Source organism: Channa argus, chromosome 23 (genome assembly GCF_033026475.1).
Source record: "Channa argus isolate prfri chromosome 23, Channa argus male v1.0, whole genome shotgun sequence".
NCBI classification, from domain to species: domain Eukaryota; kingdom Metazoa; phylum Chordata; class Actinopteri; order Anabantiformes; family Channidae; genus Channa; species Channa argus.
The window spans coordinates 11,051,750-11,074,287 of NC_090219.1; the positions used below are offsets into that span (position 1 = coordinate 11,051,750).

At 41.9% G+C, this 22,538-nt stretch overlaps 1 protein-coding gene and 1 pseudogene across 3 annotated transcripts in view; both read right to left on the reverse strand.

The window, feature by feature from the left end:
* Positions 1-11,170: 11,170 nt before the first annotated feature.
* The window catches only part of LOC137108802 (chemokine-like protein TAFA-5), a 42,222-nt gene continuing 30,854 nt past the window's right edge, over positions 11,171-22,538 (reverse strand). The window contains exon 6 of one of the 3 annotated variants that reach the window (XM_067493846.1): positions 11,171-15,017. In XM_067493846.1, coding sequence (XP_067349947.1) covers positions 14,935-15,017 — 83 coding nt within the window. In that variant the 3' untranslated portion in view covers positions 11,171-14,934. The remainder of the gene's footprint in view (positions 15,018-22,538) is intronic. The other 2 variants (XM_067493847.1, XM_067493848.1) reach the window with 2 other exon arrangements.
* LOC137108877 (U2 spliceosomal RNA) lies at positions 22,278-22,395 on the reverse strand (annotated as a pseudogene).

A 22,538-nucleotide genomic window follows, 5' to 3' on the forward strand; every position in this document is an offset into this window, starting at 1 on the left:
CTCTGCTCCCTGGATGAAAATAGGAGGGTTTTGGCAGGAAGGGCATCCTGCGTAAAAACTCTGTGTAATTTTGTTTGTAAAATGTGAAAGGGACGACTAGGAAACAGCTGTCAAACTCTCTGGTAAATGTTCTGCACTTATATAACGCTTCTCTATCTGTTTGCAGTCAAAGTGCTTTACTCTGCTTCTCAATCACCCGCTCACACACACACACTCACACACACTCACACACTGATGGGGGAGCTGCTATGCAGGGGTTCAGTATCTTGCTCAAGGACACTATGACATGTGACCGAAAGAGCCGGGGCTCAAACCAGCAACTTGGGGGGGATTGGTGGACAACTGCTCTACCTCCTGCATCACAGTCACCCTTTTTCACTGCACTTCTTAGTGAAGTCAAAAAGTGAAAGTATCACAAATTAGTTCTAAAGTGAAATATCGGAGGAAATTTACTTGGTTACATTCCAGCACTGTTGGTTCCTTTTTGGCAGACTCGTGATGGAAATCAGTGAAATCAGACTCTAATTGTGCTGCAGAGAGGGACCGTGTGTGTGTGTGTGTGTGTGTGTGTGTGTGTGTGTTGGCCCCCACTTATGATCCACTAATGACAAATGGATGGAACGAGCCGGCCCCTCGATGGGGAGCCAGCCGTGTGAAGTCATGTGCAAAATTGATATTTGAGGACAGCTGATGCATTGTGGGAGCCAGGTCTGCTCAGTGTCACCGTGATGCTACACTGACTCTGTTTCTATCACAGCTTCATCCAGACATGTTTTTTTCCCTCCCCTCCTCCTTAACCATGTGAGGAAGGTGAGGGAATTGTCTTTACAGCCTCAGGGAGAATGTTCACAGCACGGGCTACAGTTTAGACTTCTTTGAAATTACCGAAGCAACTCACATCAATGTTTGCATATTGAGGATCTGCACTAGAATTAAAATAAAGTTTCACCTTGAATCAGGTGCAGCAGAAATAGAACACCATCAGTTACTGATGTGATTTTTCCAAAACCAACGATTTACTCAGACCTCTGTTTGATGACGGGGCAGGAAAAGCACAGGCAGTAGAAACAAATGTCCTGTTTGACATCCGCACAGCCACAGCCTACACAATCAACCCACAATACACTACAAGTGTGTGTGACCTGCAGCTGCCACAGTGACCACACAAACATGGCCGTCGACAACACAAGCAGCAACAAACACCGACAAAGCTCTGTTTTTCTTTTTCATTCACACTTTCAATTATCAAAAATAGTGTGCTCTATATATTTATTACAGGAACAACATTTGTTTTATATTTATATATATATATATATATATATATATATATATATATATATATATATATATATATATATATATATATATATATATATATATATATATATATATATATATAGTATCCTTTTACTGATTGGAGATTTTGCATCTTAGTATTCATTTAAATTGAATTAAACTTTATTTATTTAGCGCCGATTCACATATATTCCGCTTGTAGTAGGCGGCTGTTGAGGAGTCTGCTGGTCCTGGTTGTAATACTACGTTATCTTTTACCTGATTTCAACAGCTCAAACAGTTTGTTGAGAGGATGTGAGGGGTCTAAAAAATATTAATATTACTGTATTTACGTTTATCTTTAGCCAGGAGTTTCAAATATGATTCAGCGTCGCCCGCTCTGGCCCCAGAAAGACATCTGACTACGGCCGCTGGGCTCTCTAACTTCACGTTTCTGACTATAGAGCTGCCAATTACCAGAGTTGGTTTCTCAGCGGGTTTGTTGCTGAGTGGGGAAAATCAATTAGAAAACCTTGCGCGTCTGTTTAGAATTAGATCTCTTACGAACCGTCACCCAGCCGGACTGGCTTCCCAGCTGCTCGGGAACTGCCGGGGACAGCTAGCAGGGTCTACGCTAGGTCGGCCCGCACCCGCTAACGGGGCCTGACTAGCTGACATGGTGCGGAGACACGTATCCAATTCCGTGAGCCTCCACAAACCCTACACTTGTTACATAAACCATCATCACTAAAGGAGGCAGAGGTAAAACAGGAAGTGACACGATACGCTTACCGCAGGAGGAGCCCCACCTCAAAACTTCCCTCTACAGTTTGAATTGTTTTGTCCCAAAATGTTTCGATTTTCTTCTATGACCAAACACTGTGTGACTGATCGGCTTTCTTGTGTCCACAGAGCCTCCAGCAGATAATGGCTGGTAGATCAGTGCTGCGGTGAGAAACAGTTTGTGAGCAGAATACAAGACCACGATTTCCTCTTCTGCTCTGACTTCTAATGTAGTTATATAGACGTATTTGACTTCGTAAATTTTTCCTGTATTTCTGTCCCTTGTGGGCTATTCTGTGAATATTTGCTTGTACACATAAAAATAAACATGAAGGAGGTAAAAGTGAAGTGTTTCTCCTCTGAAATGATCAATGACACCAAATTAAACCAGCTTTTGGTGTTTTTCCAGCTGATAGAATAAGAACAGCTTCACCGTCTGGATGCTGCGTGTTCCTGTGACACTGAAGGATGAAGCTCTCGCGACTGATTTATTTCTCACAAAGCGTTTATTTATCGCAGGAACTCACGTCCTTCTGCTCGGTGTGGATTTTAAACAGAAGCCTGCAGCGTCCGGACACTTTCCTCCCGGGACCAAACAGCCACTGCCTCCCTCTGCGGCCAGGATGGATGATGCAGGAGAGCAACAAGACACGTTTCCCATGAGGCTTAGCGACACACTGCAGGTTAAACAGCACTCAATGCAGAGCTGCTGCACAGACGTTTGATTTGTGACAGTTCTGAATGTCCGAACCGCAAACAAAGTGGAAAATATCACTAGCAAAGCAAAACGATGTTACGTGTGATTAAAAATTAGGAATTGAAGAAAGTAACAAACAAGATTCAAAGAATCAAAGTGTTTATTGTGACGTGCACAGACCGAAAGCATGTTTCCCTGCACTATTAAATTCTTACTTTGCCGTCCCAAATAAATGTCACACAGTCAAGTAAAATAAAAACGGAAAAAAAATGCACACATGTGCATCCAAACATTAAATATTAGAAATAATCAGATGAATCAAATACAAAAGCTTTTCATGACAATTTATGTGACAGGACCTATAGACGAAGAGAAGACAGCCACTGAATTCAACATGGATGTGTGTGTTTTAACTTATTGTTAGAATTAAAGGAAGCACAAAGATGTTGTCTGCCCTTTATTTTAAAGCCACGAGCTGCTGAATATTCCTGAAATAGAGAAGGATTCAAATACACAACAGCGGTGGAAATTAAGTGTTTTACCTTCTCCGTTGTGGTAACTGAACTTATTATTTCCGGTTTCTACTATTTTGTACTTGTAATGACAATTATTCAGATCAGAAATGTACCTAAGAATCATCTGATAAGCTTTTCTTAGTAACTTGTCACAGATGAAACTCATGTAATGAGGGCCCTCGTCACTTTCTATCTCCACAGTTTCACCAACAAGACATTAAAATTGAATTTTGTTTATTAACCGGTTACTGTTAAGATGCTTATTAAAGTTTGAAAACGGAACTATTCACAAAAAACAGCACAAAGAACAAGAACCGTCTCCTACAAGTTAAGTTTCTATACATGTAAGCTGCAGTTGCATCAATGCTGTGTATGGCATAAGTCTGGCCTCCAGTACTACTGCAATGAACCTTGGAGTTATTTTTGATCAGGATCTGTCCTTTACCTCACATATAAAACAAATCTCTAGAACAGCCTTCTTCCACCTACGGAACATTATCAAAATTAGGAGCATCCTGTCTCAAAGTGATGGGGAAAAACTGGTCCATGCATTTGTTACCTCTAGGTTGGACTTTTGTAATTCCCTACTTTCAGGATGCCCCAGTATCCCCCTAAAGAGCCTGCAATTAATCCAAAATGCTGCAGCAAGAGTGCTGACTGGAACTAGCAAGAGAGATGATATTTCACCTTCACTAGCTTCTCTTCATTGGCTTCCCATTAAATGTAGAATAGAATTTAAAACCCCGTTTCTTACATATAAAGCTCTGAATGATCAGGCTCCATCATATATAGAAGACCTCATAGCACCACATCATCCCAGTAGACCACTTCGCTCTCAGAATGCAGGCCTACTTGTGGTTCCCAGAATTTCCAAAGGTAGAATGGGAGGTAGAGCCTTTAGCTATCAAGCTCCTCTCCTGTGGAACCAGCTCCCAGTTCAGATTCAGGAAGCAGACACCCTCTCTACTTTTAAGTCTAGGCTTAAAACCTTCCTCTTTGATAAAGCTTATAGATAAATCTGCTCAGTCAACCTGAACTAGCTCTTAGTTGTGATGCTATAGGTTTAGACTCAAGTTGCTTCTTTCACACTCATTTTTCTTGTCTCCTTTTTTTTTTTTTTGCAGGATTTTATTTGTCAGAGAATCAGGGTTCTTTCTGTGTCGTATTTAAATTAAGGAAATACAAGAAAAGAGTAAAGAAGGAAGCAAAGGAGTACGAGAAAGATTTTAGTTTTTAGCTTTTCCATCCTTTGGCATTTCCTATATGTGATATTTGCTATCTGCATGCAGTTGGTTTAAAGCTTAAAGAGCTGCACACAGACTGAAGAAGAGCAGAGTTGATTATTCCCATCAATTCCATTGTGTCGGCTTTAGCTGCTGAAATGTTTTTGGATCTATGATTACATTTAGTATTTTCAGGGGGAAAAACAGGAAAAAAAAACCAGCCAAGCTGATCCAGCAGCAGTCACATCAGAGAGGAAGAAGTCAATCCAACCAGGTTTAATTTAGAAATTTTCTCTGCTGAATTGTGCAGATGATAAATGTCGTTGGGATGTAATTTAGCATGTGAAGTGCAGGGAAAACCGAGGCGGCAGAAGCTCAGGGGAGACGAGTGAAGCTTTCACTGTGGCCTGCTGGGAGGCCGGAGAACGAATCGCCGCTCCCCGTCCCCGTCCCCCGGATGTCACGGCAGCGGGCTGGGAATCGCCACCTCAGTCCTCATCTAACCTTCAGCAAAGCGCACTGACTCCATCATTAATCATCTGCAGGCAGTATTGTCTCTGTGCCCCCCCTCCCAACACGTCTCAGAGGGACTGACCCCCACTGTCGCTGCCTCCTCAGAGACTCGAATCGACACCGTTGTACCTGCTTCCCTCTCCTCCTCCTACTGAGCTCATTTGCCTGTTAACATGTCTCTCCGTCCTCTTAACCTCAGCTGTCCCGTCTCTTTAAGGTTGTCACGTGACTGTCAACCTCACACAAATTACCAGATGACGCTACAGAGACGTGTGAGAGGACATGAGAGAAGATGCTTCTGTGCCTTTAGCAGAGGTCACATTAAAAGCTAAATGAAAATCAAAAGTGATTGGCTGGCTCTTGTCCTGCTTTGTCCGTCACATAGGACAATTCAACCGTCCACACAATGGTTTGCCTCAAATTGGTCTGAATTTGAACAGATCTCCACTTGAATTTTGCTGGGAACTTTTGGGGAAATATAGTTTTTTTTTTTAAAAAATAAAAATCCACCAAGGTTTTAGAAAGGACATGTGTCAGGATGATGTGTCTTAACAGTGGACAATAATAGACGTCTACAGCACAGATGAAAAAAACTAATCCAGCTAACAGACGCCACCTGTGAGTGGAGGCTGTTGAAAACCCGATTAGTTTAGAAAATGAGCAAAGTTTTAGTGCAGGTTTGTTAAAGCTACAATGTGCAACTTTTGTGGGAAACGTAGCATGAGACTCAAAATCCAGACAGTTTGTAAACTTAGTTTATTTCCTTCCTGTCACACAGAAAAATCGAAGTGAAAATGGTTAAATGGATCTGGGGAACAGGAAAACCATCAAATATGGAACAAGCCGCATTTGTTACCGTGGTAATGAAGCAAATCTTTGCAGCTGAACAAACATGTTTAAAATACAACACCAGTTTACACTTTATTAAAAAGCCAAACAGCCAAAACGTACAGTTTTAGGCTGGATCAAGGTTGGACAAAGGTTGGACTGCAACGTGGCTGCTGTTGTCCACACTCAAGTCTTCCCTGCTGTGTACAAACCTATGCAAATAAACCAGTTTTCAATCCAATGGAACTAATGGGACTGAGAAAGTTACAAACTGCAGCTTTAAGTACAGAAGGAGTTTTTTGCTGCTGAACTTGTTCTTGTGTCTTTTTCCTTTGTGATTCTCTCAGGTCCAGGTCTGTGGGTGCACAAGTGTTTCATTAAATAAATCAGCTCCTCTAGTAAAAGGGCAGCCAGTCCGCGGGGGGATTAGCGGTTTTGGTTCCTTTAATAAAATCGTAACAGAACTGTGTATCCGACACTGAGGTTTTACGGGAAGTCTCTGTGACCTTTCCTCCTATATGTCAGAAGCCCCCCCCCCCCCCGCGACCGGGCGATGTAGGGCCGGTGCAGCTGAAGTGTGCTAACAGGATTACAGCCACAGGGAGGAGGAAGGAAACATAATTCCTTTGTTGTCACCTGGCCAGTTGTTCCAAAGCGACGAAGACCCAAACTGATCGATTCACAGCCGAGTGGAGATTCCTGAATGTCACCTTCTTCTCTGCTTCACTTCATTATTTGGGGGGGTGGGGGACATTGACAGTCTTCATATACACAGCAGCATCATTTAGCCCAGTTCATACGACCACCATCGGTCATATCAAGAAGTAAAACACTTAGAAAAACCTTTCTACCGCTTCATCTCGTCCTTTTGACTGAAAGGATGCAGGTAACTTATTAACTTCTCATTCTCTATATCTTGGGTCCAAACACAATTTTTATTTGTGACTGTAAATTCTCAACCTCAGGACTAGACACTAAGCCACCGTAAAGGTCAGACTGGATGAGTGAGGCTGTGAGCTTAGCTCTAACCTCCTGTTCTCCCATTTAGGTGACTACACCATGTTGCTGGCATTTGGCCTGAAGCTTGGTTTGGATGCAACGCCACATCATTGGGACCTGGTCGGTCCACAGCTCAGTATCTGCTGCGTTGCTGCAGGTTTGCATTTACCTGGCACAGCGTTCCCGCTCTTGGGGATGGGGCAGCTCTGACAGGTCTGTTCATCCATCCATCAATTACTGTTCAGGGCTGCAGGGGGCTGGAGCCTATCCAAGCTGTCACTTTGCGAGAGGTGGGGTCCACCCTGAACTGGTCTCCAGTCTATCTCAGGGCCAACACAGACAGACAAATACAGAAAGGAAACCTAAGAGCTACCAATTAACCTAACATTCATGTGTTTGGACAGTAGACAGTAGTGGAAGATAAACTCCTCCCAGAAAGGACGGGGTGTGAGGCCCAGGTCTTTTCGGTTCTTTTCATTTAAAGAAAAATTGTTTTACTGGACGAGGACTGAAGAAACTTTCAAAAAGTCCAAATAGAATTTTGTCCATCACTTCAACCCCTCGTAATCTGTCCCACTCTGTGTGTTACGCCATGACTCCATCAGTCAGTCTGTAGCACCATTAGATGAGTCCTTCTCATGACATCATACCTGCACTAGAGTCTGACAGATAATCACTGTAGAAAATATAATCTGGCTGACGTCACCTTTCCTTTTTTTTTTTTTTTTTTTTTTGCTGTTTCTAATTAGAAACTTAATTTTTGGGACACTTTGCACAAACTAGTTGCTTTGAAACGCACATGATGTGAAAGTCATGTCAGATTTTCATCCTTCAGCATTGAGACACAAATAGAAGACAGAATAAGTACTACTGGTACTATGTGTCACTACCCACTAGGGACGTACCTGAGCGAGACAGCCAGTGCCAGCTCCCTGGTTGCCCCCCGTGGCCGCCCACCGCTCCCCCCCAGGAGTATCTGCTAATTGCATAGAAAGTATTTCATTGTAACATGTACGTACTCAATGATGATTCTTCTTCTATTGATTTGTTTGGTCTGGTCTTGGTATTGACTTGGTTTCGACTGCACTTGGACTTGGTCTCGGTCTCGATACACTAAGGTCTTGGTCGTGACCTGGCTTCGGTTAAGGTGGTCTTGAATACAACACTGGGCAAAGCTGTTCCCCACTGTCAAGCATGAAACTGCTTTGCACACAGTCCTGTGGTGGATCTTAAGCCAAAGACACTTTTGTGCCACAACATGAAGAAATACGGGGATAACACACAATTCAGCAGGAGGAAATATTGCTGTGATGCTTAAAAAAATAAAAGTGAGTTACAGTAACTAAGCATAGTGCTGTTGTATATTTCATGTCAGGCTTGATTCTTTAATGATGTGTGTTTATTACTGAGAACACTAGTTAGTTTTTAATGGATTACATATAAACTTAGGAAGAAATCTCACTCATGTTGCTCACACTTTGTACTTCCAGTACACAACAAACTTCAAATGACCACATTCAAAGATACAAAGTTACTATGAATGACATGCTTTTGGGTGCGTTTCTGATGATCTTTTGCTTTGGTGTTTGTGTCATGGTGTCTGGCCTGAGCTCCTGGTTTCGTGCCACATTTGGACAACTTCCTGTCTCTGCTCTCTCCCTGCCTGCTATGTCATTAACACCTGTGTACACCGCTCTATAAGCAGGTCTGTGGCCTGCTCCCCTCACCAGATTGTCTGCTGATCTTCGAGCCATCTCAGCCTGCCTGCCGCAACCCGGATCTGTCCCTGGACCTGAAAACCTGTTTTGCCCCCTGGCTCTGTAAGTCTGTCTTCTGGACTGAGCTGGATTTTGGATTGTGTTTCTCTTTGACCTGGCGCAGGACTTGACTGAGGATTAACTGATGGCTCTGATGTTTGGATTGTGGACTTGGCTTCGTTTTTCATAGGACTATTGGATCTGACTCTGTGCCTACTGGACCTGGCTCTGTGGATCGGACCTCGTATGCATACTAATCTGTCTCTGTTCTGCTCAAGTTGTCTCCTCAGTGTTTCGTCCCTATCTCCTGCCTGACCCCTCATTTCTGGACCCCACCCGGTGGCTCTCAGGACCCTGGACCCAGGAATGAATTGTTTGGACATCGGCTTTGGATGTTGAACCTGGAAATCGTCCTGTTCGGCTCAGCTGAATTTTGCATTTGGCCTCCCACCAGTGCACGTACTGACACATCACTTTCCTGGCAGCGAGTAACAGCGTAAAACAAATTGATCACTTACCTGTAAATCCAGACTAACCTCTCTCTGTAGTGCAACATCAGTTCTGGACCACGTCCCTCAAACTCTCACCTGCAGAAACATCACCACCGCCTTTATCAAAAAAATCCCTATAATTCACTTCTGTGTTGTCAGCCTTTGGTTTTGAGTCCATTTGCTGAACCGGATTCCTGAAGCGGTTTCAAATACGCTCACAGAAACTTTTTTTGTCGATGCTTTAACATAAGTAGAAGTGAAATAGTCAGATGTACTGTGCCCAAAATTTCAAACATCACACTGCTCCTCAAACATCGATCTCATCAGATTTTCGGCATAAGAGTCCTCGTTTTGTCGTCCTCAGAATGGGCTGAGCGTCTCTAAGCCTTTTCTAAAGAAACACTGTTCCAGATTCCCACACTGAGAAACACTGCTGGAATATCAAATGTGTTGATCTGAAGGAGAGACTGAACACACACACATACACACACAGGGCACATTTTAATGGCATCATGTCAGTGAGGCTGGCAGGGTTTAATAGTGCTCTGCTGACTGTGGTTTAACACTTTCTCACACACAGTTTACATTACGATTGTGAGGCTGCAGATGAAAACAGCTCTAGTGTGTGTGTGTGTGCGTGTGTGTGTGTGTGTGTGTGTTTGTAAAATTTCATGTGTGCCATAATTTCTATGGCCAAGACCTAAAGTGAAATCCTCATTTTCCAGCAGTAGTAAACCTCATTCGACATGCAACTTGTCATTTGTAACTAAACTAATAAAACTGTTTTCAATAGTTTTTTCTTTGTTGGGCACATTTGACAAGCGTTTTTGAGTGAGTTGGGGCTTTGGACATAGTCTGGACATGTCTCTACTAACAGCATGACAAAGAGGACAGTTTCAAACAGCAGAGAGGAAAATAGAAAGTAAAGATTCAGAGAATCTCATGTAGCTTCTTCATGTGTGCTCAACAAAAAAAATAGTTCAACTTTGCTGAGTTTAGTTTTTAGTTTTATTGTCTAACATCCAGTGCTATAGTGGATGCTGGTTTGTCTTGAAATATAATAAGTAAATTGCAGGAAAACCAGCCAATTCTCATTCCTGAGGCGTCAAAACGCTGCACTTTGACAGAGTACACGTTTGCGTCGGTGACTGATGCTCGAAGTTTTCAGTAGAGCAGAAAACCCCGATGCCTTAATATTTGACGCTTAAAGCGATGACACAGAATAAAAAGTGAAAAGGTCTCACAAGGAGGTGGACAGGGCAGCGGATGGAACAACAAGACATAGGACTTTTCCGAGTTCGACTTATCGCACGTGGTTATTTCAGCAAGTGTCACTGTTTTTGGTATTTTGTTTTTATGTCATTTATCTTGTAACGTTACCCTGAAGTTGTTTTCTTTAACCCTAATGCAGTTTGTGGGTGTATATAAAGTCGTTCCCACGGCATCGTGGAGCTTCCATTAGTAACATCACAGGGTTCCTATGGCATCAATGAGAGATTCAAAGGAGCAGCGCAGACGATTGCTGTATTTTTATGTTAGCTGCTCTTTTTCTTTTTTTCTGATCTGATCCAAGGGTCTGGGAACAGAAGTGGATTTGAGAATCTGGGCTATATAAATAAACATGTATTTTTATCAGGAAATACATGCCACAAGTGCAGCTTGTGGTCATCAATTAAGTATTTTCTTCATTAAACACACACACACACACACAGTGAGTGTGAGCAGAGCAGAGGTGTAATACGTGGTCCTAATGTGTTCGGGCAGTTAGTAATGTTAAATGGAGCCTGACGACACGCTGACATCAGCTCAATTCCCTGCAGCCGTGAAGACAGTGGAAAGCATTTTGTTACTGTTAAATATCATCTGTGTCCTGAGTGAGTTTATGTATATTAATGTAAGGACAGAATAGGAACCTTTAAAAAGCCTTTTAACCACATCTCTTCCTGCAACTAATGATTATTTTCATTACTGAGAAATCTGTAACTGATTTGGTCTCTGGCCAGAATCTATGGTGATGTCTTCAGATCTTTTGTCTAAAACCTAAAGAGGTTCAGTTTTCAACTGAAGCTAAACTCCACACTGGGAAGAACTGGTGGATATAAAACAAAAAAGTTTTTCCAGAATTGCTACTGAATTATTTTTATTATCATCATAATTATCGAATTATAATTTACTGATCTGTTATCATCTGAAAAATGCCTCCTTTATCGACACATCTGAATTGTGGAGGAGGAGGTGTGAGAGACAGAAAGACAGAAGCAGAGACATTTAAGGAGCCGTCTCAGCAAACTCAGCAAAGTGACTCGAGGAACGTGGAGATCAACAGAAATGACTGTGTGGAAAAGAGGAGGAAAGATGCAGCAGGGATTTCCAACAGAGAGAGAGAAACCTTGTTCCTTATCAACCTTTTTAGCTTCAAAAGCTTCTTTTGGTTTCATTTTATTTTGCTCAGAGGTTTTTCAGATTCTGACACCTTATGAAACTTACTTCATGAGCTTTTCACAGCCTCTGCAGCAACTGTTATCTGCCGTCCTAATGGGCAGTGATGAGAATGCGAGTGGCAACTACAGAATCTGAGACAAAACAGTGTGGACTAGTAAGAAAAGGTGGATTTCCATCCACAACTCTTATGTCTCGTTCCTTTTTTTTCTTTTTTGCATGTCAAAAACTAACTAAAAAAAAAAATGTTCAGCTTGGCCAGACTTGATCATTGTCGCATTATTTAATGGGGCGTTTATGATAAAGACGTTAGGAGTCAACCTTCTCCTGAACAGCAGCTTGTTCCCATGTGCTATGTTGACCTGAGTGTTGCTACTCAAATCCTTTTTAGCTTTAAATCCAAAAACATTGTGGAAAGATCATGATATGGGTTAAACTACTTTACAATCAGTACAAACCAAGTGGGGAAAAAAATGCTGTCTCCCACTTCAGAGTCCTCCACCTTGATGTCCACCGTCTTCCCTAAGCAGACGTTCTCACCAACAGTCACAGCTAGTCACACTCTGAATCATATTGGTGTATGAAGGCCACCTGCTGAATCATGATTATTATTGGCTGACGGCACCCAACTGAATGGTCGAATTACAGTTAAATCAACGGACAAGCTATTAAAAGGTGGAACCTACCAAGAGGTAGAAGGCTGCCTACCGAAGGATAATTGTGGGCTGATAATAACTGATAACGTCGAACTCATATGGCTGAAATGACTCTAGAATGGTAAAAATACAACTAAATGGATATAAACTTCCAAAATGAATCATGAGGTTACTATGAGGTCTGAATAATCCAAGTTGGACGGATACAGTATCTGCAGGGGCAGGAAAGACTGAGCACAAAAGACAGGAATCACTTTGCTCCTGCTGTAAATGCTACTGCGACGACTTCCTGTTGGCTCCCAAAGATTCAGATTTGAATGAAGCGGCAATGAAGAGGAGGAGCAGACGTCTGCTGATTTCCTGTTCTGTGTGTAAGAAGTGGGCTAATAGTGCCGAGGAGGAGAAGTAGGCCAGAATGTGAAGTTAATACATAAAAGAGGATAACGTGAGAGCAGCGAAGCCTCAGAGAGCTCAGCCCACATTCGGCTCAGTATTTTTAGTTCGTTTGAAGTCTGAAAATGGATCCACTCAGTCTGTGAATTCAGCAGCAAAATGTCTGGAAGCTTCAGACGACAGTCGGCAACACGTCAGAGTGAAGAACAAGGTGAAGACATTAATCTTCTTTTTACCAACATGTACCAACAAATCGTCTGTATATTCACACACACACACACACACACACACTAATGTGCTTATTTGTGTTTAGGACTTAAATTGTTCAGATGTCAAATCATTTTGGGATTAATGATCTAGTTCATAACTTCATTATCCCCCACGTAGTTTTATAGTAAAGTATAGAGTTCGTGTAAATTCCTTCACTCGTTTTGTGCATCAATTAATGGAACATTTTCACAACGTGTCGTGACATGAAGTGATTTTAGACGCGTTTTTATTTTTTAGAATTTATACTTCAGCCCATTTTAGAGTTTACACAATATTTAAATCTCCTATTACAAACTCAAGTTTGCTGTCATCAGGAGAACACGGTCAGATGAAATGGTTCATAATGGCCGCACATGAAAACACGTGGCGGGTCTGAGATGAATAAGGCCATGACTTACAGACACGCTGCATTCTGGGATCTTGTGTTTATAACCTACTGATGGAAAATTCAATGCCCCCTTCTCATAGAAAGGGTTTATCAGTGGTTTTAAATTGATGTCTCTGGCATGAAAGCTTATTTGATGTTGGAGCTAAAAAAAAAATAAAAAATTCCAAACGCTAAATGCTTTAAGCTTAAATGGTGACATATAAGAAAGTTTCAGTTCAATTTTCCTGTGCCCCTGCTGAGAAACAGTACAGCTGTCCAGGGAGTCCAGTTTACGATGAGAAAATGTTAAATTAGGTTTTACAACATATGAAATTGTTAAATATAGAACTTTTCAGACTTTTGAAAATACATTTAATGATTCTTTCTTCTCAGAATGATACAACACCAGGGCTTTTAGTGTGAAATGTTGTTTCATTAAAACTTGCGTTGCCTTCTGAACGAGCCACTGGAAATCTCTACAATCTGATTAAATGCATAATGTAGTCTGGTGGAGAAGAGATCGAAATCATTTAGGACACATCTGGGAGAAACAGCCATCGGTCCTCTGGGAGATGCTGGGTACATGCTAACGTTCATGTGCTAACAAGCCTGGAATGATAATTCTAACATGTTGATGCTAAACCAGGTAGATTGTTGTTGAAAAGTTTAGCATGTTAACAAGTTAGCATTAGATAATCATCAATCAACACAAATTACAGCTTACGCAGATGCAAATGTTGTTGATTTAGCGAGTTTTAGGTGAAAGATTAAAATTTGGAGCTATTGATGGATGTATACGACGATTGTATCAGAAAGACCAAACAGCCTCTACACAAGAACATGGACCTACTTTACTCAGATTTGAAGAAGCTGCTGGGATATAAGTAGCGAAACGTTTCTAACCAAGAATAAGAAGTTTGGTTGAATATTCAGCGACATTACAGGATGTAATTAGCTTAAGGAAGACTGATTCCCGGCCCCCCAGGTGTGGCCCTGCCCAGCCATCAAGGGCATAAAAACTCAAATCAATGTGCGCAACACGTTCTTCTGTGGGGAACCCAGAAGGCACAAGCCGTAAATTTTTTGAATTTACCTTAAAAAAAAAAAAAAAAAGACTGCAAAATTACCAATTTAGCCCAAAAAGAAATTTAACTCAAGTTTTACATTTTATTGTCTCGGGGCCATTTAGCAGTGATCACGTTAAATTTGTATGTGTGTAACTGTATGAACAGTAAACGTGGCCAGTGGCTACAGTGTTTGACGTTGTCCTTAGTTTTTGGAAAGTGCAAAGGTTCTATCATAAAAATGCTTGTTGCGATTTCCCCCCTGCTCCACCAGACGGATGTTCAGTACACAAACGACTGGACTCTCCCAGATAGAAACGTCAAAAGCCTCATCTGACCTCATTAGCTTGTATACAATGTTACTTCGCTCACTTAAGTCACTTTTTAGATCACAATGTGTTCATTTCTTTACATGGATATGGTGGTGTAGGGGCTTCTGAATGTCTTTACCCCCCCTAAAAGTGTCCCATCGCTGGCTCTGTTCATCTTTGGTCTGTGCCAAACAAAAGAAATTGATCCAGCAACTCGCCATGCTGACTTTTAAATCCTCCTAGACAGCAGAGTCCATTTTGTCCTTGAAAGAAGCGCAGTTTCTGTCCGATTCATGAAGCAGGGAGTGCTGACGCCTCAACCTGTGGTGCTGATAACGGCTGATGATTGGTCGTCAGCAGCTGCGGCAAGAAGCGCACGCTCCGCCTGGCGACGATGGGCGTTTGGAGTCTGTTGTCCCTGGTGCTGTCAGGAAACCTGGAAGGCAGAAATGAGCGGCTTTAGACGAGAATGCATCTAGTGGCAACTACAGAATGTGAGACACGGTTGGTTGTTGGTCATCCATAAATGCACTCAGCTTCTTTGGAATTGTAACTTTGTCAGTATCCGTCATAGTTTGTGGCTTGTGTTTCGGTGTCACCTCCATCCTCTGTGGAAGTCAATAAATTCTGTTGCCTTTTTTGTTTTTTGTTTTTAAAAGGCACCTTATCATATCAACGGTGCTGAATGCAACTTTCTTATTTCCATTTTAAGCAACGGTGGCACTGGAGACGTTGCATTAAAATATAGGGCTCCCACCCTTTTCCAACTTATAATTACAACATCTAGTGTCAACACCCAGCAAGGGCAGCTGTCATTCAGCAGCACAGAGCAAAAGTCATTCAAAACATTCATTGTTATTCTCACCATACACAGGTTTTTAAGAAAAAATGTGAGAACAAATCATGAGATGTGCAATGAGTATTGAGAAGCTGCAGTTATACGTGTAACAGTGCACATAAATTCACTGTGCATCAGCTAAATAGCAACTGGAATAAAATATGTAAAAAAAAAAAAAAAGATTAATTGCATAAAGTTAATGAGTTGGTTGAGTTTGGGTGGCCATCTGCTTTGACCGGGTGGGGGGAAAGTGGAGAGAGAGAAGAAAAGAGCAACAACAAAACATCGGGAAGGGTGGTAGGACCAGTAGCTGGACGCTGGAAAACACACAGCTCCAAAGCCAGGGACACCTGCAGAAAGGGACAGAGAGAGGGAGACAGACAACTACTGGAGAAAGACACAGAGTTAATGTCATACAGTGGTGACAAAGGTATAGCGAGAGAAGAGAAGCTCATTGCACTAGGGGGGGGGGGGGGTCCCCCAACAGTCTAAACCTATATGATCACAATTAAGAGCTAGTTCAGGTTGACTGAGCAGATTTATCTATAAGCATTATCAAAGAGGAAGGTTTTAATCCTAGACTTAAAAGTAGAGAGGGTGTTTGCTTCCCGAATCTGAACTGGGAGCTGGTTCCACAAGAGAGGAGCTTGATAACTAAAGCCTCTACCTCCCATTCTACCTTTGGAAATTCTGGGAACATAAGTAGGCCTGCATTCTGAGAGCGAAGTGGTCTGCTGGGATGATATGGTGCTATGAGGTCTTCTTTATATGATGGAGCCTGACCATTCAGAGCTTTATATGTAAGAAGCAGGGTTTTAAATTCTATTCTAGATTTAATGGGAAGCCAATGGAGAGAAGCTAGTGAAGGTGAAATATGATCTCTCTTGCTAGTTCCAGTCAGCACTCTTGCTGCAGCATTTTGGATTAATTGCAGGCTCTTTAGGGAGTTACTGGGGCATCCTGAAAGTAGGGAATTCCAGTAGTCCAACCTAGAAGTAACAAATGCATGAGAACACCAAAAAGACAAGACCAAAAAAAATGTGCAGTGTGAGTTTGCACACCAGACAAATCGATAGAAGTTGCACTGTCTGCCCTGCTTTAGCTGTATTCTCATAATTTTAATGAGGTTATTTAGTTAATCCATAAGCTGATTTGAAGGATAGTTTCAACTCATATAAAGAGTTGGATGTCATCTGCATAGAGATGAACTTCAGCTGTGTTCCTATAGATGCTAACATATACAGAGAGAAGTGTAGTGTGTATCAAAAAACTCCTACATGTAATCCAGATGGTTTTGTGTCTAAAACTGAACTAAGAAGTCTAAACTTAAACTAGATTTTGAAAACTGTGCTTATGCGCTGATAGGGTGCAAATGAACAATGTATTAGTCCATTTTCCATCACTTGAGGACTTCTGTCCTGTCTGTGGCTCTCAACTCCAAGCCCACTTCCTTCCGAATATAAAAACAACTCACAAACATCAAAGTACACTGTTAGTAGCATTTCACAAACATTACAGAGTCAAAAGGAGACGGCGTATTTGCTGGGGTCTAGTTTTATTAGTGATTATTCCACATTTTCCGCCCTTAGTGTGTTGCGTATGTAGAAATGAAGGAACCTAGTGCAGCTCACTGATCAAAAAACGCTGCTCTATGGTCCAGAGGAAAATAGGTTCTCGACAGATCGTTTGGTCTTTTGATGAGATATTATTGCCAAGATTCTGATTTAAGAATGGAATGTGGGCAACTGTGGTGCAGGGGGTAGAGCGGTCGTCCACCATTCGCACCATTGTGGGTGAATAAGAAGCAGCGTAAAGCGCTCTGACTACCAATAGGTAGAAAAGCACTGTACCATTTACCATTTATGACATAATTCAGATTTACTAAAAGTTTCTGATTAACTTCACACATACTATATTTAAATGTGCATCACATGAACATCATGAATAAATCTGATTAGTTTCTTTTTTCAGCAACTCCACCCAACAAGCAGAGTCGGCATCTCGTAGGGTGCGGACGTGTCCTCCTGAAGACCCTGAGACTCCGATTAAAAACCACGAAGCTCTGGGGACGAGTGGGGACACTTCTTTTCTGTCCCCCCTGTGGAGGCAGAGCTCTCTGTAATTGCTTCCAGGTGAGGACTCACGTGAGGAAGCAGCAGCAGTGGCAGCACCACTAAGCCACTCACCTCTGAATTATTCATGTCCCTCCGCTTTGACTGCAGCTGGAATCCTAAAAAGAGCCGGAGGAGTCAGACAAGGACGAGTTGGATTACAGCGAGACCCATACATCACTCTGAAACAGCATCAACATTCAGACCGTCCCTAAACGCTCTGCTCACAGCTGATTAAACATGGAAGCAAAGGCGCGTTTGGAACATTTCAAATCGGCTGCTTAACTCCTGCAGTCACAGCACACACGAAAATTCCTTTTAGGAGAAGGAGGTAACAACGTACACTTGTAAGGCAGCTGCTCAACACTGAAAGCAAAGCGAACAACAACAACAAAAAAAACAAAACTGGTCTCATCAAGTGTCAGGATGGTTTGGAGGACAAAACTCCCCACAATCCAAAATGTTTCTCTCCCAAAGCTTTCGTTTGAGCAAGATTGCAGATTTGCTGCACAAGTGTAAAAACCAGCACAAAACTTGCTCTAAGAATTCGCCCAACCTTCTCTTCCCAGTAGCACCAACTCTGAGCAGGTTACTAAACTTCAAGTATTTCCAAATACTACAAAAAAAAAAAATTTCTTGGATGCGTGTCAGAGGTCATTGCTACAATGAGACAGGAAAGAGCCTTAATCAAGTTGGCCAGATCACAAATTAGTGGTAATTTTTTTTTTAAGTGATTATTTCTTTGCTGTTCTTTGAAACACCCGGATTGCATCTTGCTACTTTTTCAGAACATTTTCACATCAACAAAAACTATCCAGAGTGTCCAGATACTTTGAGACCTGAAAATCGGGCGTTCACAGTTTTACATTCTTCATTCAATATGTATGTTCAACCAAAGCCTGAAATTAAAGCTGACAGTCTACACTTTTCCTGTCAAACCCACGGTGGTGGCGTGCGGAGCTAGATGATGAAAACTGGGCCAGCGCTCAAACATATATGGACCTAACAGCACTTCTGCAGGGTTTTTCTAACCAAAGCCCTCAGAGTCAGAACATGAGCCTAAAACAATGGAGCCACAGGTGTTTACAGGTGGAATTTAAGGATGTTGAAAGTACAGAATAAATAAAAACTCCACATTTGTACATGAGCCTTTCAGATTGCAAAAGGTAAAATCAGGCGTCACAGAGGACACGTTTGGGGCCCAGTGGTTTTCGTTCTTGTCAATAAGCGTCCTCGAACTTCACCTGTTTGTATGTTTCTGCAGCTTTGGGTGTGGTTGAAACCAGCGGAGGTGCTTTGCATTTAGTTTCGTTCACACCGGGAGGAAAAGACAGAGGAGCAAATCACAGTCTCAGTCAGACAGAAATCCAATTCTCCTTGGAGAGGACGACGATTATCTTGGACTGTGAACGGTGGTTGATGCAAATTCAGAGAGTAAATATCCTATAAGTTTTTTTTTTTTTTCCCCCTCAGAGTAAAGATGACAGCTGCTGCTTCTTTTCACCTTGTTTTCTGTTCAGTACCTCAGTTCAGTCTCAGAGTGAAATCTCCCCGTAAGCGTTCGGGCTGAAGTAGCTGCATTTTGAATCTGCTTTCCAGCTGGCAAAATATCCAGATTCATTAAGCGCTAAAACACATGAATCTGGGACAAACACAGGTGGATGCTTCTCATTTCACTGAACGCTTAAACCTTCTATCAGATCAAGCTGATCAGCCTCAACAGTTCTGAGCCAGTCCCTCGAGTATTTATACCAAGTGCCTCATTAAAAAAAAAAAAGAAAATCCTCTGGCAGGTGAAATGAGTTGGGAGGGAGGCGCCGCTGGTGTTGCCTGGTAATTATTTGTCACATCAATCAAGCAACTGACCAATGTCATCTTTTCAAATCCTAAAATTAGAAAACAAAGGGAAAAAAATCAAGCAAATTCATTGAAAAAAATGACTATGACTCTGCAGTGCATGTAAATTCACTTGATAGATTGGATCATGGAGGTTGGGTTAATTTGAATTACTTAGTGCGGAATCATCTGTGAATTTACCCCTGCTGATCGATAGCTTCTTATCTTAATTAATAATAATGTGCCACATTGTTGCCCCAGGTTTACTGTTGATTCATGTTTGTGGTGCTTTTTGGCTGCAGCCTCTCTTTTCTGTTTTTGCTCCCACTTGCTTCCACCCACCTTCACTAACTCTGCTGACAGGGGTGGGGCCAGAGGTGTGGACAAAATCTGATTGGCCACCCCCCACAGGTGCCACCTTTTACCAGAATGACAAGGTGGTTGGTATCTGCTGTTAAATTTTTCAGCACTGAAGCTGAAATAAATCCCTCTCATTTTACCACAAATAGATAAAATTGTAATATTTTTTTACATTTAAGGTGGTTTATGCATTTTGTCACAACAGAATTTTGGCGCAGTTGCAAACGGGCACTTTTTTCCTGCAAAAGATGGGTTTTTACCTCTCCCCAACTTTTTTTAATTTATTTTATATTCCGATTTTAAAAATGGTGGATAACGTGGCTAAATTTGAGTCAAAAGCATTTTAAATAATTTTCTAAATGTGCGGTGCTATTTGGTGCTATATGTTTGACGAACCCAGGAAACGATCTGTTGTGACCAAACACCCGATTTGAGTTTGCAATCAGTCTCCACAGTAGAGTGAAAAGGTTTGCGGCTCTTTGTGGTGAAGTGGCAAAACAAGTGAAAAGAGAATGTTTGTTTTTTTTTAATCAAGTCACAAAAAGATCAAGGAGTGTGAAAAAAGAAAGTCATAGTAGCATAATGATAACTATATTCAGTGGTGTGTTAGAAGTACAAATGACTCAAAGCTGCTTTTAATCACAGTATTAGCCAAAATAGTTTCTTTCCATTGTGGCTCAGTGATTGATTAGAACCAACCAGGTGGAAATTTTAATAAAATATACAAGTTTGTCTGAAAACAAATTCACTCTTTCCACTGTGTTGTTGTAGCTGAAGGTATAAACACAAAGTGTAACAAGAGTTTAATTTTGATCAAAATGCAACCAACTAATCGGCCTGTGTTAATAAAAGCACATCGTGCTCTGAAGCTCATTAACACAAGCTTAACTACAGTTACTTCAAAACCCACAAACCAGCAAATTACAAGTAGGAGGACGAGACAGGAACCGGATGCTGAGGAGAGAAGACTGTGTTTTAGAGCGGGAATCCCTTCATTGAGACAAAATATTACAAAAACACACATCAGTTTAGATTAAATCACTGCTCTACAAAAGCAAATACAGCCTTGAGATAGCGGATGTGTGTGTGTAAGAACAACACTGCAGCTGGGAGGAGAGTGGAAAGCAGGCGGCCCTGTTTCCGAGGTAATTGCTTTATGATCAATTGCGGCTGGTAAAGAGAAAGAATGAGCCCCGTTTCTATTTATTTCACTTCCAAAGGAAAAACAAGCCAGAAAGCATCTCATTAATACTGCAAAGCTGGAGCTTCCTCAAATATTCAGGAGAGCTAAGCAGCAATTTTTAATATTCCCCGAGCCCATGGACGTTTAAAACCCTCCTGAGAAAGTACAGTGGGGCTGTGAAAGCCACAGCTGAGGTTTAGCCATCTCTCTCTTCTCTTTGACAAACTTCACACCAACATGTTTGTATCTGTGTTTTGCTGTGAGAGCTCGTCCGCCTGGAGTCGACGTACGGGCTCGAACCCGGAGGCTCGTGAAGCACTGCGACGAGCGAAATGAGGAGTGTGACATCGCCAGAATAAAAACAGCACCCGGTAAACAAAGACACAGCACATGGGAGGATTTTAGGACAAAACACAAAATTCAAAATTGGGGAAACACTGGGCAACACTTGTTGTACTTAAGATTACAAAGTTAACCCGTGTTGGAGGCTGCTCACCCGTGTTTGGCACCCATTGGATTTACACAGTATATATATGTCTTGGGTCCAAACTAACTGCAAAATAATCCATTTAATAATTTATCACAGTTATTTGTAAAGAAAGTTCTTGTTCTTGTTAGGCAGACGGGTATATGAAGGTACAGTAACTACATCCAGGAGGATCTGGTTGCCAACCATCTTGGCAGGAAAGTGTTAAATTCATCAGAAGATGAAGATGGTTAGCGTTAGGGAAAGACACTAGTCTGGTTGAGACGCTGCAGAAACGGTCTAAAAACACTAACGTCTGGAATAAAACTCGACAACTTCCAGCCAAAGCTAAAAGTCCACCGTCACCTTGTCATTATCTGATTATCGAAGTCGGTAAGAGACTCACAGCACAAGTTCGAAAACATGAAGAATGTGAGGTGGCAAAGATGTGATGGTGGGAATTGGCCCTCGTTTCTAACCACGTTCATCAACTACAGGTGGGAGGGAACAAATGAAATGAGGCTTTCTTTATAATGTAGAATAGTTTGAGGCAATGGCTGATAAGCTTGGAACAGGATTCTTGACAGTGAAGGACAAAAAAGTACATTCTGAGTTGTGGTTTACGTCCAAACGCACAGGACTCACAGAGGTTCAGTTTGCATGGACGCGAATGTTTGCATCGTCTTATTTTTCATATGCACATTCAGCTGGTACAAATAGTCCTTCACCAGAAATAAATTAATTTATTTTAATTAAGAGGATGCACATTTTTCACTGATATATTTAGTTAATATTATTTCTATTTTTATAGACTTTTTGATGACGACAGCTGGGAGCTGGCATTTACGGACACGCTCGGTTCATGGGCTGCGATTTAAACAACAGACTTCTGCCTCCCAGCCTGATGTTCTGTCCACTGAACCACCCTGGCCGTCATAACTTGTCCCCTTGTAGAGGACACGTCAGACGTTAAACTGATAAGAACAGATAGTAATCTGAGCCAAAAGCCTGGAAAGCGATGGAAAGCCACCAATTACAGTCAAGCAGCAGCATGTTTGTACCCGGCAGCTAACGCAGAGCCACTATCAGCAGGACTCTAACCTGCACATGTGGTGCCAGGTCTTCTGCTTTGTGCAGCAGACATGAACAATGCAGTTAATGAT